General features: G+C 54.7%; 6 protein-coding genes across 6 annotated transcripts in view; 3 read left to right on the forward strand and 3 right to left on the reverse strand.

The window, feature by feature from the left end:
* Positions 1–1507, forward strand: part of MONBRDRAFT_37493 (uncharacterized protein) — a gene marked incomplete at both ends in the record, with an annotated part of 2697 nt that extends 1190 nt beyond the window's left edge. The window contains 3 exons of the mRNA XM_001746722.1: positions 49–503; positions 709–816; positions 1339–1507. Of these exons, the coding sequence (XP_001746774.1) occupies positions 49–503; positions 709–816; positions 1339–1507 (732 nt within the window). The remainder of the gene's footprint in view (positions 1–48; positions 504–708; positions 817–1338) is intronic.
* A 458-nt stretch (positions 1508–1965) lies between these two features.
* Positions 1966–3922, forward strand: MONBRDRAFT_9101 (uncharacterized protein; the record flags this gene model as incomplete). Its single annotated transcript, XM_001746723.1, has 9 exons — positions 1966–2095; positions 2187–2320; positions 2446–2565; positions 2684–2756; positions 2844–2929; positions 3022–3207; positions 3293–3335; positions 3423–3771; positions 3841–3922. The coding sequence occupies 9 exons, from the start codon at positions 1966–1968 to the stop codon at positions 3920–3922; spliced, it is 1203 nt and encodes a 400-aa protein (XP_001746775.1).
* Positions 3923–4188: 266 nt separating this feature from the next.
* On the reverse strand, positions 4189–5531 carry MONBRDRAFT_37494 (uncharacterized protein). The gene is made up of 4 exons (XM_001746851.1): positions 5368–5531; positions 5098–5222; positions 4850–4952; positions 4189–4709 (listed from the first exon to the last, which is right to left on the reverse strand). Exons 1-4 carry the CDS (start codon positions 5489–5491, stop codon positions 4594–4596), a joined length of 468 nt encoding a protein of 155 aa, XP_001746903.1. The 5' UTR covers positions 5492–5531; the 3' UTR covers positions 4189–4593.
* Positions 5532–6557: 1026 nt separating this feature from the next.
* On the forward strand, positions 6558–7614 carry MONBRDRAFT_26342 (uncharacterized protein; the record flags this gene model as incomplete). The annotated part of the gene is made up of 2 exons (XM_001746724.1): positions 6558–6717; positions 6812–7614. The coding sequence occupies 2 exons, from the start codon at positions 6558–6560 to the stop codon at positions 7612–7614; spliced, it is 963 nt and encodes a 320-aa protein (XP_001746776.1).
* A 222-nt stretch (positions 7615–7836) lies between these two features.
* Positions 7837–11005, reverse strand: p68DDX5 (p68DDX5 RNA helicase; the record flags this gene model as incomplete). The annotated part of the gene is made up of 4 exons (XM_001746852.1): positions 7837–7955; positions 8460–8684; positions 9786–9907; positions 10008–11005. 4 exons carry the CDS (start codon positions 11003–11005, stop codon positions 7837–7839), a joined length of 1464 nt encoding a protein of 487 aa, XP_001746904.1.
* Positions 11006–11109: 104 nt separating this feature from the next.
* Positions 11110–13251, reverse strand: MONBRDRAFT_26344 (uncharacterized protein; the record flags this gene model as incomplete). The annotated part of the gene is made up of 11 exons (XM_001746853.1): positions 11110–11168; positions 11280–11353; positions 11509–11513; positions 11639–11775; positions 12038–12124; positions 12207–12278; positions 12386–12453; positions 12574–12636; positions 12758–12861; positions 12983–13116; positions 13190–13251. Coding segments are annotated over 11 exons (865 nt in total), but the record flags the coding sequence as incomplete, so codon positions are not given.
* Between the last annotated feature and the right edge of the window lie 87 nt (positions 13252–13338).

Genomic DNA, 13338 nt, shown 5'->3' on the forward strand with positions numbered 1-13338 from the left:
AGGACTGGGATTGGGTGTAGCTGATGCATCGGGGCTTGCTTTCCTTAGAACGTCTTTGCACCGTCGAAAATGGAAACGGTTCCCGAGCCCACTGAGGGCCGCGGCAAGGTCAAGGCCTGGGCGACCATGCGGATCGTGTTTTACCTGGCGGCCATTCTGGGAGGTTTCACGGCCGCCGGTCTCGTGGGCACCACCAAGTTTTCATACCAGGACACCAAGGGGTGCATGCTCAGCGTGCGCCTGCACAACACCTCCTTGCTGGACTGTATCGACACCAAAAAGACTTGTAGCACTGTGGATGACTGCCCCAAGGACTGGTATTGCGAGCAGGTCGTTGGTGCCAATCGCTGTGTGCCTCACTCTTGCTTCTCCATCGAGAAAGCGGACAAGCGGGTGCCTTGCAACTTTGTCGTGGCCTTTGGCAGCATTTCTAGCGCCTTTGCCATGCTCATGTTGGGCTTTAACCTTTACAAGCTCATTGAAAAAAGAGCCCAGCCTTTCAAGTATGCACGCGCCTTCCCCTGTGGACTTTAATCCCGTTTGCTCTGCGTCTCGCATTGGCCTCTCATCTTATTGCCTTGCTTTGTGCTTGTTTCTTCCCTTCTCTCTTCCCCTCGTCCCTGTGTCGTTTCCCTGCCTTGTCTCTCTGTCTCCGATCCGTGTGCCCTCGCCTCGCTCGTGACTCTCCATCTCGCTCGTGATGATCAGAACCACGGGCATCAATGTGGCCATGGCCATCCTCTCCTTCCTCATCATGATTGTCGCCGTGGCCATGGGCATTCTCCTGACCGTGGCACTGCACAAGACGTGTGAGAGGTGAGGTGTTAATCGCTGCGTCTGCTCTGCTCCGGCCGGCTTGTGTGATGTTCATCATCTATCCTCATCCCCGTCTTGTCTGCTCTTGTTTTGCTTGTCAATCACCCAGCTTTGATCAAGTGGGCTATGACACCTGCGATGCCAACGCGCACGCCGTACTCAATGACGATGGCAGTACGTCTTTTCCACGGCTCGGCCATGGTCATGTGCCCACCTCTGTGCATCTGTTTCTGGCTTACTGCGCTCACTTGATACCCGTTTTCCTCGCGTGGCACCCGCTTGACGAATGTTTAGAGCACATCTTTCCCAAGTTCCATGGTAAATTCAAGACGGCTAGCTATTTTGCTTGGATATCTGCCATCTCTTGGTTTATGCTCTCCTTCACTTCAATGATGCGGTGCGTCCGAGCCAATGTTCGGCGACCCTACCCCTACCATTCCACAATGGCCACACGGGGTCGGCCTCCCGGCCCTCTTCCCTTGCTTTGCTCTTCGCCTCTCACCCGCCATATGTACTGTATAGGTGGTGGCGCCGTCGTCGTGAGCCCGAAGTCCAGCTCGATCTTGACGATGATGATCGCCAGCCCATTATTGATGATGGGCAGACGGATGCGCCCGGCGCCGAACCCGCGGCGGCACCAAACAACGATGACAACCCCTTTGCCACTTCGGAAAAGAACCCTTTTGAATAGTTAGCTGCACCTGTGTCCCAACCCGTCATACTTGCAACGGCTTGCGCCCGGCGCACGCGCACCGCAACCGCTCAAGCTAGGTCCTGGCCAACGTGTCTGCACACGTTGACTCTTGTTGTCCTTTCGCACTTGATATCTTTTCCAATTGTTTGTTCTTGTTCTTCTTCTTCTTCGTCTTTTCATGTCTGTTTCTGAAGTTAAATACACGCGTACAGCGCCTCCACCTCGAGCACCCCGCCCTCCCCCTTGCCTGCTCTGCGCCCAACGATCTGATGAGACACACCAATGAAACAACGCTAGAGCACACACACACACACACACACACACACACACACACACACACACACACACACACACACACACACACAAAACATGTTGTCAGCAAAAAAACAGCATAACAACCAGTTTTTTTCGTTTTTTGCTCAAACTTTGAAAAAAAAAAAAAAAACAGAGACACCATGTTCTCGTTAATGCAGAACGCGGCTCTGTCGTGTCGGGGCACGGGGCAGGCGCCACGCGAGACCAAGCTCATGTTTTTGGGGCTGGACAACTCGGGCAAGACCAGCCTCTTGGCCCTTCTCAATCGAGGTGTGTATCTCCTCGGCTGCTAAAGCAACAACGTCACCCCGTGCGCCATGATGCCCACGATTTGCTGTCACGCCGTGACCGATACGGGTAGAACCGCTGAGTGACGTGACCTCGACCATTGGATTCAATGCGGTCAAGCTACGCATCCTTGATCAGCCGTGCGAGGTTTATGATGTGGGTGGCAACGCTCGCATCCGCGACATTTGGCCCAACTATTTTGCCGAGGTATGTCACCAGCGGACCGTTGCGGAACAACGACATGGTCCAACCTCACACGCCCAGCCTTGATCCTGACGCAGCTTTGCCTGCTGACATTGCAACAACGCATAACGGCCCGTGCTGCTGTGTAGGTCCACGGAGTCGTCTACGTGGTTGATGCTTCCGACGAGAGCCGGCTTAACGAGGCTCGCGACGCGCTCTGGAGTTCCCTTCAACACGACTACCTGTCTGGCAAGCCCGTGCTGGTTCTGGTGCGTTGGATCTCCGACCTACCCCCTTCCCGTCCCGTGCATGATCGCACCGTGCGCTGCACTGACCGATTTGTTGGCCCGGGTTTTACCTCTTTTGCTCATACCCCTGCTTCCGCAGGTAAACAAGCGTGATCTAACTGGGAGCATCGATAGTCGTACCATCGCGCAGCGACTGGCTCTTAATCAACTGGGTAAGCACAGCAGCCAGAAGTGTGGAGGGCCCAACAATCTGCAGCTCTAAGGGCAGCGGCTCTAACCATGCTTGACGCGGCTCATAGCATCAATGAAGAACAAATCTGTACTTCATGTGACCGACTGTACCCTGACAGACAGCAAGCGGTCGCGCGTGGCCGTGCTGGATGGCGTATGTGCCATTCTGTCTTGATGTCTTGGTTGACCGCACCTCTGCTTCACTCACTGCTCTGCTACCATGGTATGGAATTGGGCCGTTTACAGTTTCGCTGGCTGCTACAGCGTGTGGAGGAGGACTTGGAAATACTTGAGCCTCGTCGCCGCGAGCAGTGTGCTCTTCAAGCCGAACAGGAGGCCCGTGAGAGGTCGGAGAAGCGGGAACGGGTGCGTCAGCAGCGGGAAGCACGGGCGCGCCAGCAAGAGCAAGACGAACTTGCCGCACAGCGCCAGGTACAAAAGAGACGATGCTGTGTATAACTTGCATGTAGTTGGGCCCTACCTTGGCACCTGCTTGACTCTATCTGTGCACATACAGGCCGAAACGGTGGAATTTTACGTCGCACCGTTGGTCCTGCTTGGTCAGTCCTGTTTGAGCCTTCTCCCCCCAAGCTCGTGCTAACAGCAAATGATTCCTCATTCGAGGGGTGGGAAATGATGGTTCACAGAGAGGCTACAAGCTTCCATCCAAGCGAATCCACCCGCAGAGACCCGCCTTGCCTGGGACGCCACCAGCGTGCCCTTGTATCGTGCCAGTTTAGAACACGGCTGGCTGACACTGTGCAAGCAAGCACGGCAGGGTGAGGCGTTTGGCTTGGCCACAGTGGCCCAGGCCATTGCCACCCACTACTGGCAAGCCATCGGTGGCATGGTGGGTCGACCGGTTGCAGTACACCCCAAGCCCGAGAAGAGCCAGTACTACCCTTTGTGTCTCACGTGTCCCTTTTTTGCCGTTTACGACAGGGCTCAGCACCCCTCGACTGGCTGGAACACGGCCCCTTTCGGCCAGCAGCTCAGGTATGATTGTGGTCCCCACGACCATCCTCTCCTCGCTTGTTTTGTACTCTCATTTTCTTTGACGTCCAGACCTCGCATGAAGTCTTTTGCGAATTACATCCGCCCTACAAGCACTTGCCAGTACACGATGCTTGAGTACAAGGACCTGTAGCCCAGATGCCTGCTTATTCCCTCCCACTTGACGCCGCTGTGCGGCCAACCCGTTTGGTTTGTAAATCTTCGAAATGGCTGGGGGGGTTTACACATACGCGCGCCCCAATGCCAAGTTCCTCCTCTTGAAGCCCGGGCGTAATTATATCCGATATACTTTTCAATGTGGAGTGCATTGTGGAAAACGGTTGCAAGCTTCCTGACTTGATGAGCAGCCTTCTTCCACAATGTCAAAGCAAAATGAATGTGGTGCCAGGTGAACCAATGCAGACTTGAGATGAGTGGATTAGAAAAGACACATGGAACCAGAGGCCACATGTTAAGAGTGTGGATGACTGGGTCAAACGCCATGCGCTGACAAGGTGGTGAGGACGGTGACCACCCAGAAGGGGAGGGCCGCAACTGCACTACCCGCCAACATGACCAAAAAAAAAAAGCACAAAGCTAGCGCGCCAAACTCGCCGCTCTCGCCATTAGCAAGAGGCCGGCGCAAGGTGCCACGGGCAAGATGGGGTGAAAAAGTAGAAAAGCAGAGGGGAGATCATTACCGAGGCAAAAACATAACACCGATGCCTGGGCAACACGGAATGCTGAATGCCTAGAGGGCAGAGTGTGCCTCTTTTCTCAAAAAGAACGGGGCACGGCATACACAAACGTTCAGGCAGCTCCGCTTTACCAGGAGATCTCCTCCTCGGTCTTCTGCAGCTGGAACCACTGGCCATCGGGACCCATGACCGGAGGACCGGCCTTGAGGTTGAAATAGGTGATGACCTCCGACTCGGGGTCCACTAAGCGAGGACAAGAAGAAAGCAGCCAAGAGTAAGGTGGAGCCAACAGACCAGCGTGCAGAGGGCTGCTGTGTGATATGATTTTTTTTTTCTCGGGGGGCAAGGGGGGCCGTCAAAAGAAACAACGCAGCGATACATACCAACGCAGCCAACAATGCGCTCATCCACGTGCGAGGGGATCATGCGGGGGCTTTCCTTGGTGCCGACGGGGCCCCACTTGAGACCCTCGAGACCGAAGGGATCCTATACAAGTTTTGCAATAGAGCGACATGAAACGGTGGTTGAGCCAGGATTCGAGTCACGTTTGTTAAAGAGGACATGGGCCATAGGCACAGGGTCAACGGCCAAGCCTGACCCTGGATACACACAGCAGAGCACATTAACACACCGAGTTGCCCTTGGCCATCTCGATCATCTCCTTGCGCTCCATGCCGGTGGCCTGCTCCCAGTTGTCAGGGATGCGGCCCTCAACGCCGTGCTCGACGGTGGCGGGGTCAGCAGTCTCAATAATGGCTGAATAAAATTGAGAGGCAAAGAAAGGCAACAGGGCCCAGCCAGGTGAGCCACAAGCTTACAACAGTCGAGGCGACAAGTGTCCCAGAAACGAATCCGAAGCTGCTGCTGCTGCACAACAGGATACAAGAACGCAAAGACTCACTCTTGCGAAGAGCAGGGTCGACAGCGGGGGCCTGGTCAGCCTTGAGAGCACGAGCCACGGTCAGAGAGCGGGTCGAGCGGGCCACGAGACCGGCGCTACGACGGAGAACAGCAGCAGCCATCATCTTGTCGGATTTAGGAGAATGAAGAGGAAAAAAAAACGGTCTAATAGGGCGAGAGTGCGATGCGCAGCAAACAGATCAGCTCAAACAGCGCTCCTCCTATAGCATTGGCCACATTCGGGTACCAGGCACGGCAAAAAAAAAGCCAGCTGCAAGCAAGCCGCCAAACGTCTCTTCCATCCCCGCTGTGCGCCTGGCGACTCGAGGTTACACACTGACCCGACCCTCCTGAACCAACAACGGTCAGCTCAACCAGCCCCCTCAATCAGCAACCTGATCATGCCAAGACAAGCAGTCCCCTCATCAACCAGACCCACTGAACATGATCCCTCTCCGTGTTAACCCCATGTCCCAAAGGCGCTGCCATTTCACTCACTCTCGCTCTCTCTCTCTCTCACACACACACACATAGACGTACTCGTGACAACAAAGAAATACCAAAGAGACAACCGCTAAAACCAAGGCCGTGAGGTCAGAGAATGGAGCAAGGTGGCCAGGTGCTTAGTGTTGAAATAAAGCCATATGTAGAGATGTGTTTCATTGAGAAACAAAAGAACCTTTCGCCACGGAGAACAAAAGAAACACTCCACACGCACACACACACACACACACAGAGCTGCTGGCCGCGATGCAAGGCAAGTGAATTTGTTGTATAGCTGAGGTGCTGATTTTTCCATCTTGCTTCATTGTAATTTTTGTTTGACTGGCAATGAGGTATTCTCGAACAACAGCCGTTCCCAACGCTTATCCGCTCTCCTCGTATTTTTTATTCTTTACTTTGAAGAGGTACGTACCAACTTGCTCTTGCAACACGGAGAGATGACTCCAGCGCACAGCTCCGTCGTCGGGCGATGGGGGCAAGACACTGGCGCGGGAGCCGTCTGGCTGTGGCCAGGCTTCATTTGTTGGGGTTGGGATACAAACGTTTTGCCCGCGGGGCTGATGGTGTGATTGTGACGTTGGATCTTTGTTTCTTTCCTGGTGACATTCTCTTCGCGGTTGCTGACACACACGCTGTGCGTACACAAACACACCTCAGCAACGATCCGACACGTCAACAACAGCAGACATGCAAGCCACGCAGCCAGCCCGCCCCGGTCCAGGCGGTGTATTAGGACCCAACTACGTACCCACAGCACGTGAACAAGAGGTTTTGAGCAATTGCAAGCGCGCCAGCCTCACTCGCGGTGTGGTCGGTGCTGGCTTGGGCGCCGCACTGGCTCATGTCGGTTCGTCTTGCACCGACCGACGTTTGCGCGTGGCCTTGCCCCTCAACCTATCATACCTCACTCCTTATTCATCCCCACCTTCCCGCTTTCGTAGTCATGATGCGCCGCCAGCCTCGTCCAACCAATCTGACCCTCGCAGCCTGGTATACGGGCCTCGGGGCTTTTGGCTTTTACGCTGGAGTTGCAAGCTACCAGACACAGTGCATCCGCCAAATCCTTGAGCTGTCCGACTCTCCCATGGCTGATGAGTTGCGTGCCTTTATGAATGCTGCCGAGCACGCTCCAGGACGCCACGCCTCACCAGGCGCTACCAGCACACCAGCCCCTACATACTCAACCATGCCGCAATCCGGCTACGGTTCTGCCTCCCAGCAGCTGGAACGAGAGCAACCAGCCCAGGCTGCGCCACCCGCACGCTACCAATACCCCTACCGTCAACAGCAGCAGCAACAACAGCAACCCGTGCCCCCGCAACCTACTGAGACCCTGTACAGTGACGAAAATGACTGGGCTGAACGGGCCCCACAAGCCCACGCCGTCGTTTCGAACAACACGACCAATGGAGCGCCCGCCGCGCCTGCCTCACCCTACACCGCGCTTCGGGAACAACAGCGTAGTCAATGGGCCACGCCCGCCTCTGCTTCACAGCCTTCACAGCAACCCAACCCCTATGCACGGGCGCCACCACCAGCAGCATCACCATATCACCAACCACAGCACCCTGAGCAGTCGCAACCCGACCAGTATTGGGGCGGTGCTCAATCGCCTGCACAGCCGCCGGCCTCCAACTATGGAGATCTCCACCAAGACCCCAGTCAACCACGGCCAACGTCTCCCTTGGACCGTCAACGCCTGACGCCGCGCTTCACCAAGTATGGCGATCCCATTGATGAGTAGCTACCGACATAGACCTTATCCTGCAAAACGGTGCGCCTGGCCTTCATTCATGTCCAACCCTTTCCCGAATTGACAATGAGAACATGCTTTGAGCTTTGAGACTTGAATATTTTGCATTCGATTGCTTTGTGTTTAAAGGGATGTCAAGGAATGGTTGTGCGCGACGCACACAAGGCAACTCTCTCCAGAGCGGCCCGTTGCCTCCCCGGATAGACCATGCGCTTAGTATCGGCCATAGCCGCCACCAGAGCCACCATAAGGTGCACTGTTGCCGCCGGTAAAGCCGCGGCCACCACCGCCGCCTCCACCACGTCGACCGCCACCACGGCGACCGCCAGACGCTGCAAACCCCGAAAGCATACACAAAACAAACCATGAGATACTGCTGATCAAGAGAGGAGCGTACACACAAGATAAAAGAAAGGAAGAAAGAAAAACAACAACAACAAATAAGAAGGGCAGTGTGACTCGGTCCTATCGATGTAGCTCCCACGATGGGTCGAGTTGATATGAAAGCAAAAAGGTTTATCATCACTGTCACACTGCCCCACAAAAATCAAACATGCGGCGGCGAGAAGTTTTGCTCAATCGATGACCCGAGCCGAAGAAATCAGATGGCCCCTGAGTGAGATCCACACTGACTCGGGGTGGGAAAGCTGCAAGCAACTTCCGCCCCAAAGTCACTCGGATCCTCGCGACTCGCGACCGCGCACCCCGAGAAAACTCAAGAGTGGCAGGGGTCGAAGGACAAGTCTTCACTCATGGTTCTCATCACGTTTTTCAAGCAATAACACGACAGCCACAGCACAAGCCTGGCGCACGAGACGACTCGAGAAAGGACTTACAGTATGACGAGATGCTGGCCATATCGCGCAGCTCGCGGGGGATTTCCTGCTTGGCCTCCTCCAGGACGGATACAAGATCCTTAGCCTGGCGGGCGTTCTTGCTACTGAAGAACGTGTAGGCTGTGCCCTCGCCACCACCGCGAGCCGTACGACCAATGCGATGCACGTAGTCTTCCGAGTTGTTAGGGTAGTCAAAGTTGATGACGTACTTGATGTCCTTCACGTCTGATCACATGCCACAGCAACGTGTCGACAAGGAACATCGGACAGCACGATCATCCAGCGACCCACCCCACAACAACGAGATACACCCGGAGGGAGAGCGCAAACACAAACCAAACCAGTTGTCAGGCAAATGAAATAAATCGTGAACCTCAAAACGCAAATGATGGATAAAACGTTTTCAGAAAGAGAAAAAAAAAGAAAAATAGAAAAAAAAGAAAAAAAAAGAAAGAGAAAAAAAGAAAAAAGAAAAAAGAAAAAAAAAAGAAAAAAAAGACCAACGTGACCATTTTGTCAACGGTGCAAACACCATCGGCGACAATAATGGAGACGCTCGCGCTTCGTCTCAAATGCGATGGCCAAGTTAGCTCTGACGGTAGTGCCGGAGGGCGACGCCGGCGTGGCAGAGGTAACTTGAAACACCAGCAAAGAAAAAGAGCATGGGACACGAGACTACCGCAGCGCTCAAGCTGATGGGCGAGCCCACGGTGTGTCAATAGAGCACGCGCACGAGACACCAAAGGTAGCCAAAGGAGCAGCGAAATGGAAAAGGCTGCGTAGGCACCAGAGTGACTGCGCGCGTGTTCCCTAAACACGCGTGGAATCGACCCCAGCAAAGACGGGCATTGACCCGCAACGCCAGGCAACAGAAGCGCAATGCAAGGTGTAGCGCCAAGTCGTTGTGCTGCGCTCAAGGCAAGACGTGCGGAGACTATGGCTCAAGAACGCCCAAGAAAGGCAGGCCCAAAAGCGGAACGCATCATGTGCGCACTGCTTTCAGACGAAGGATCCTTGACACAGCCACTCCCCACACAGCAAGCCCTAAACGCAACGTTGACTCGAGTCGCGATCCATGTGCATGGCAAATGCCATGCCAAAGGACCACTGTTTCCATAAGCCAGAGGCATAGCCTCGAAGCATGGAGGAGCAGCACGAGTTCACAAGGAACCGAAAATGCCCATGCCTTGCAGACGCGAAACAAATTGTATGGATTCCTGACTGACATGGTTCCCTTCACCAAACGCAAAAGTAGGCCCACAAGCCAGGTGCACTTGTTGTATTTTTAACCAATGCCGCAAGATGATGAGCAAGAAACGAGCTTACCAAGACCACGCGAAGCCACATCGGTGGCAATCAAAATTGGATGGCGGCCGTCACGGAACTCGGCCAAGACCGTATCGCGCTCACGCTGCTGCTTGTCACCGTGCATGCACATGGCTGGGAAGCTTCACAAAACGCGATGGGAAAGAGTTAGAACGACGGTCCTGCCCAAAGAACAAACATGGAACAGCCAATAGACCATCAACAGTCTGAGCCTAAACTTACCCTTCACGACGGAGGTTGCGAGTGAGGTCATCAACGTTGCGCTTGGTCTCGGCAAAGATGATTGTCTTGTTCTCTTTCTGACGCATAATTTCGTCCAAGAGGCGGAAAAGTTCACGCTGCTTGTCGTAATCCTGCATGATCATGACGTGCTGCTTAATGCGGTGGTTCGCAGAAAGACCAATGGCACCAATTTGCACGCGGATAACGTCTTGGCCCAAAAACTCATAAGCCAGCTGTTGCACCTCCTTGGGCCAGGTCGCGCTCCACATGAGGGTCTGACGATCAGGACGAATCTGAGACACAATCTTGCGCAATTGGGGCTCAAAACCCATGTCCAGCATGCGGTCGGCCTCGTCAAGCACAAGGTATGTGCAGCGGCGCAAGTTGGTCTTGCGTGTGTCCAAAAAGTCGATCAAACGGCCAGGCGTACCAATCAGCAGCTCAACACCGCGCTCCAGATCCATGGCCTGACCACGCTTCGGGGCGCCACCAAAGACGCACGTCGTCTTGATGCGAGACGACGAGCCGTATTTGTGGGCCACCTCGGCAATCTGTTGCGCCAGCTCACGAGTAGGCGCCAGCACTAGCGCAATGGGGCCATCGCCAGGGCGGAGCAGAGGCTGGTTGTTGATGTGTACAATGGCAGGCAGGATGAACGAAAGCGTCTTGCCAGAACCGGTGTCAGCCACGCCAACCATGTTGCGGCCAGCCAGCGCCATAGGCCAGCCCTGAGCCTGAATCGGGGTCGGGGTGGAGAAACCCTCGCGCATCAACACGTCCATGACATAGGCGGGGAAGGATGCACGCTCAAAGGTTGTGATGGGTTTGGGCACATCGCGACCCTCGACTGAAATCTGATGTGAGGCACGGAAGTTCTGTACATCTTCATCCGTCTGCGCAGCAGTCTCGGGGTGCTCGACGTAAAAGTCCTTGGTGAAGGGCGTCAGCTCGACCTGCTTCCAGTCGACGGAGCGCAAGTTTGACCCAAGGGCCCCCATGGGATCACCACCACCGTATCCACCGCCATATCCACCTCCGTAGCCGCCGCCGTAGCCACCGCCACCGTAGCCGCCACCGCCGTAGCCGCCACCGCCGTAGCCACCACTGCCATAGGAAGAGCCGCCGTAGCCACCGCTGCTGTAGGAGCCACCGTAGCCACCGCTAGCGTTGTTTTAAAAAAATAAAGCCGGCAAGGACGTATCATCAATGTGAGCGTTTGCCCACAAGTTGGGCCAGTACACACAGGCGACCGAGCACATGCACGCCGCTTACCTGCTGCCACCTCGACGATCGTCATCGTAACGGCCGTAATCACCCATGACGTCGGTGTGCGTGTTGGTCTTCGGCTACATTCACATGAGCATGTTTGGATCAGCACACACGCACATACAGACACACACAGACACAGAGAACAAGCCTCAAGACCTGAACGAGCGATACACACAGCCGCCGCCGCCGCCACTGCCGTTGCCGCCGAAACTTGATCAAGTCAGTGACTTACCTTTACTGCACGAAGAAGAAGAAAATGCCGTGTGGCGCTGTGGGATGTGACGTCGAACTTCGACGTTGGGCACCCACGCGCACACAACGTGAGCCGTTTGGATGACACTGGAGTGTGACTTTGGTCGCACTTTGTGACATGTAAAGTGTGGTCAAGTGTGACTTGTGGGTGACGAGCGGAATGTGATATAGGTTGAACGAAGGTTTTTGGGTGTAAAATGATACAACTTTGCAAACGAAGATTTGGAGCCGATTCTGGTCACAACACCTGTTTCAACCCGCTGAGCTGAGAAAAGGAACACACTTCTCACCGCATTCGCCATCTGCATTCAAAAACGTGAAAGGCCTTGCAGCGATGCGAGCAGCACACGCAGCACACACGCAGACGACAACTGGCGTTTCAGGTCAGGTGTCCACAGAATCTGAGCCACCCTGTCATGTCTTTGGCTTCTTTTTCCTGGATGCTGCATCCCTGATGGGCTTGATCTAGCGCTCGACCAGAGCTTTGCACTCGGGTGACACTTATTTACATAAAGTCATCCTCATAATCCTCGACTGAGACAGTTTGGTCCTTGTTGGTTGACATCTTATCGTCCTTCATCAGGGAAGAATATGACCTGCGTGCAACCCACCATCATGATCAGAGGGCTGTAAATTCACGGCGAGCGCGTTGGTCCCAGAAACTGGGTCCGAACGTACTGCAATTCTTTCATGCGTTCACGCTCAGCCTTCTCGTCCGCCTCGCGCGCGCGCTGGGCGGCCTCACGGCCCCTGCAACGGTCACAATAAGTGCGGCAGGCAGATGTACCGCAAGCAAGGTGAGTGCACCACAAGAAGAGCGAGAGTCTTGTGTCATAAGCTATAATGGCGCGACGCACTTTTGTCGGCGCACGTCTCGCTGCTGGCGAGCGGCTTGCTCGGCGCGCAAATCGGGATACCGTTCATCCTGAGTCGAATCGTGAGAGCACAATGAGGACGACAGAGCACAATGAGGATGACAGAGCACAATGAGAACGACAGAGCCACCCGTGTTGCTGCAACATGCACGTCCAAAAAGAACACAAACCATTGTCTTCTTAAAGGCGTTGATCACGGCATTTTCGCGCTTCTCAACCAAAAACTTTTTAACCTGCAACCCCGCAACCAACCCGAGAGCACCCGGTTGGCGATGAGCGGCTGCATCGAGGAGTGGAAAGGCAGTGCTCACGGCACACCAGGTAGCCCTGAATCCAGACAGGGGCGTGGCTTACCTCGCGGTTGTTGTGAAAGCCAACCTGGCCGACCGCCATGTCAGAGGTCTTTTTCAGGTTGGACCATGGCGTGTACACCACGGACACGTTGTTTTTCTTGTTGCCTGCGTAGCATCATGCCCCCAGCCCCCGTTCAAGAAATACAAAACACAAGGTGTCCGCCAATGAGACCAGAGGCCTAGATCCGGATTCTTGCCAGTCTTGCATCAGCAACGTTGTACATACCCTCGATGCTGTTGGCCTTGACGAGCTGGCAGCACTGGTAAATGAGTTCTTCTGGCAGATCCTTCCAGCCCTTGATGGTGCCTTCTGGCAACCGCACGTAGACGTGGGCTGAAGACAGCTTGTCAACGTGAAACCTACCAGGTGCAGCGTGGCGAGTGTTGAGACAAGGACAGCCCAACCCAGGTGTGGGGCATCCAAGCAGCATACCAGAGGTCATCAGACCAGCCATAGCTGATCAGGTCTTCGTTTTCGACCTTGTCTTTGCCCATGTAGATGAAATAGGTCGTGCCCTCGACTACGCCATCGAACGCGTGTGCGCACATCAACCCACACCAAGCACATCAAATCCAAAGCAT

Source organism: Monosiga brevicollis, genomic scaffold (genome assembly GCF_000002865.3).
Source record: "Monosiga brevicollis MX1 MONBRscaffold_14 genomic scaffold, whole genome shotgun sequence".
Taxonomy (NCBI): Eukaryota; class Choanoflagellata; order Craspedida; family Salpingoecidae; genus Monosiga; species Monosiga brevicollis.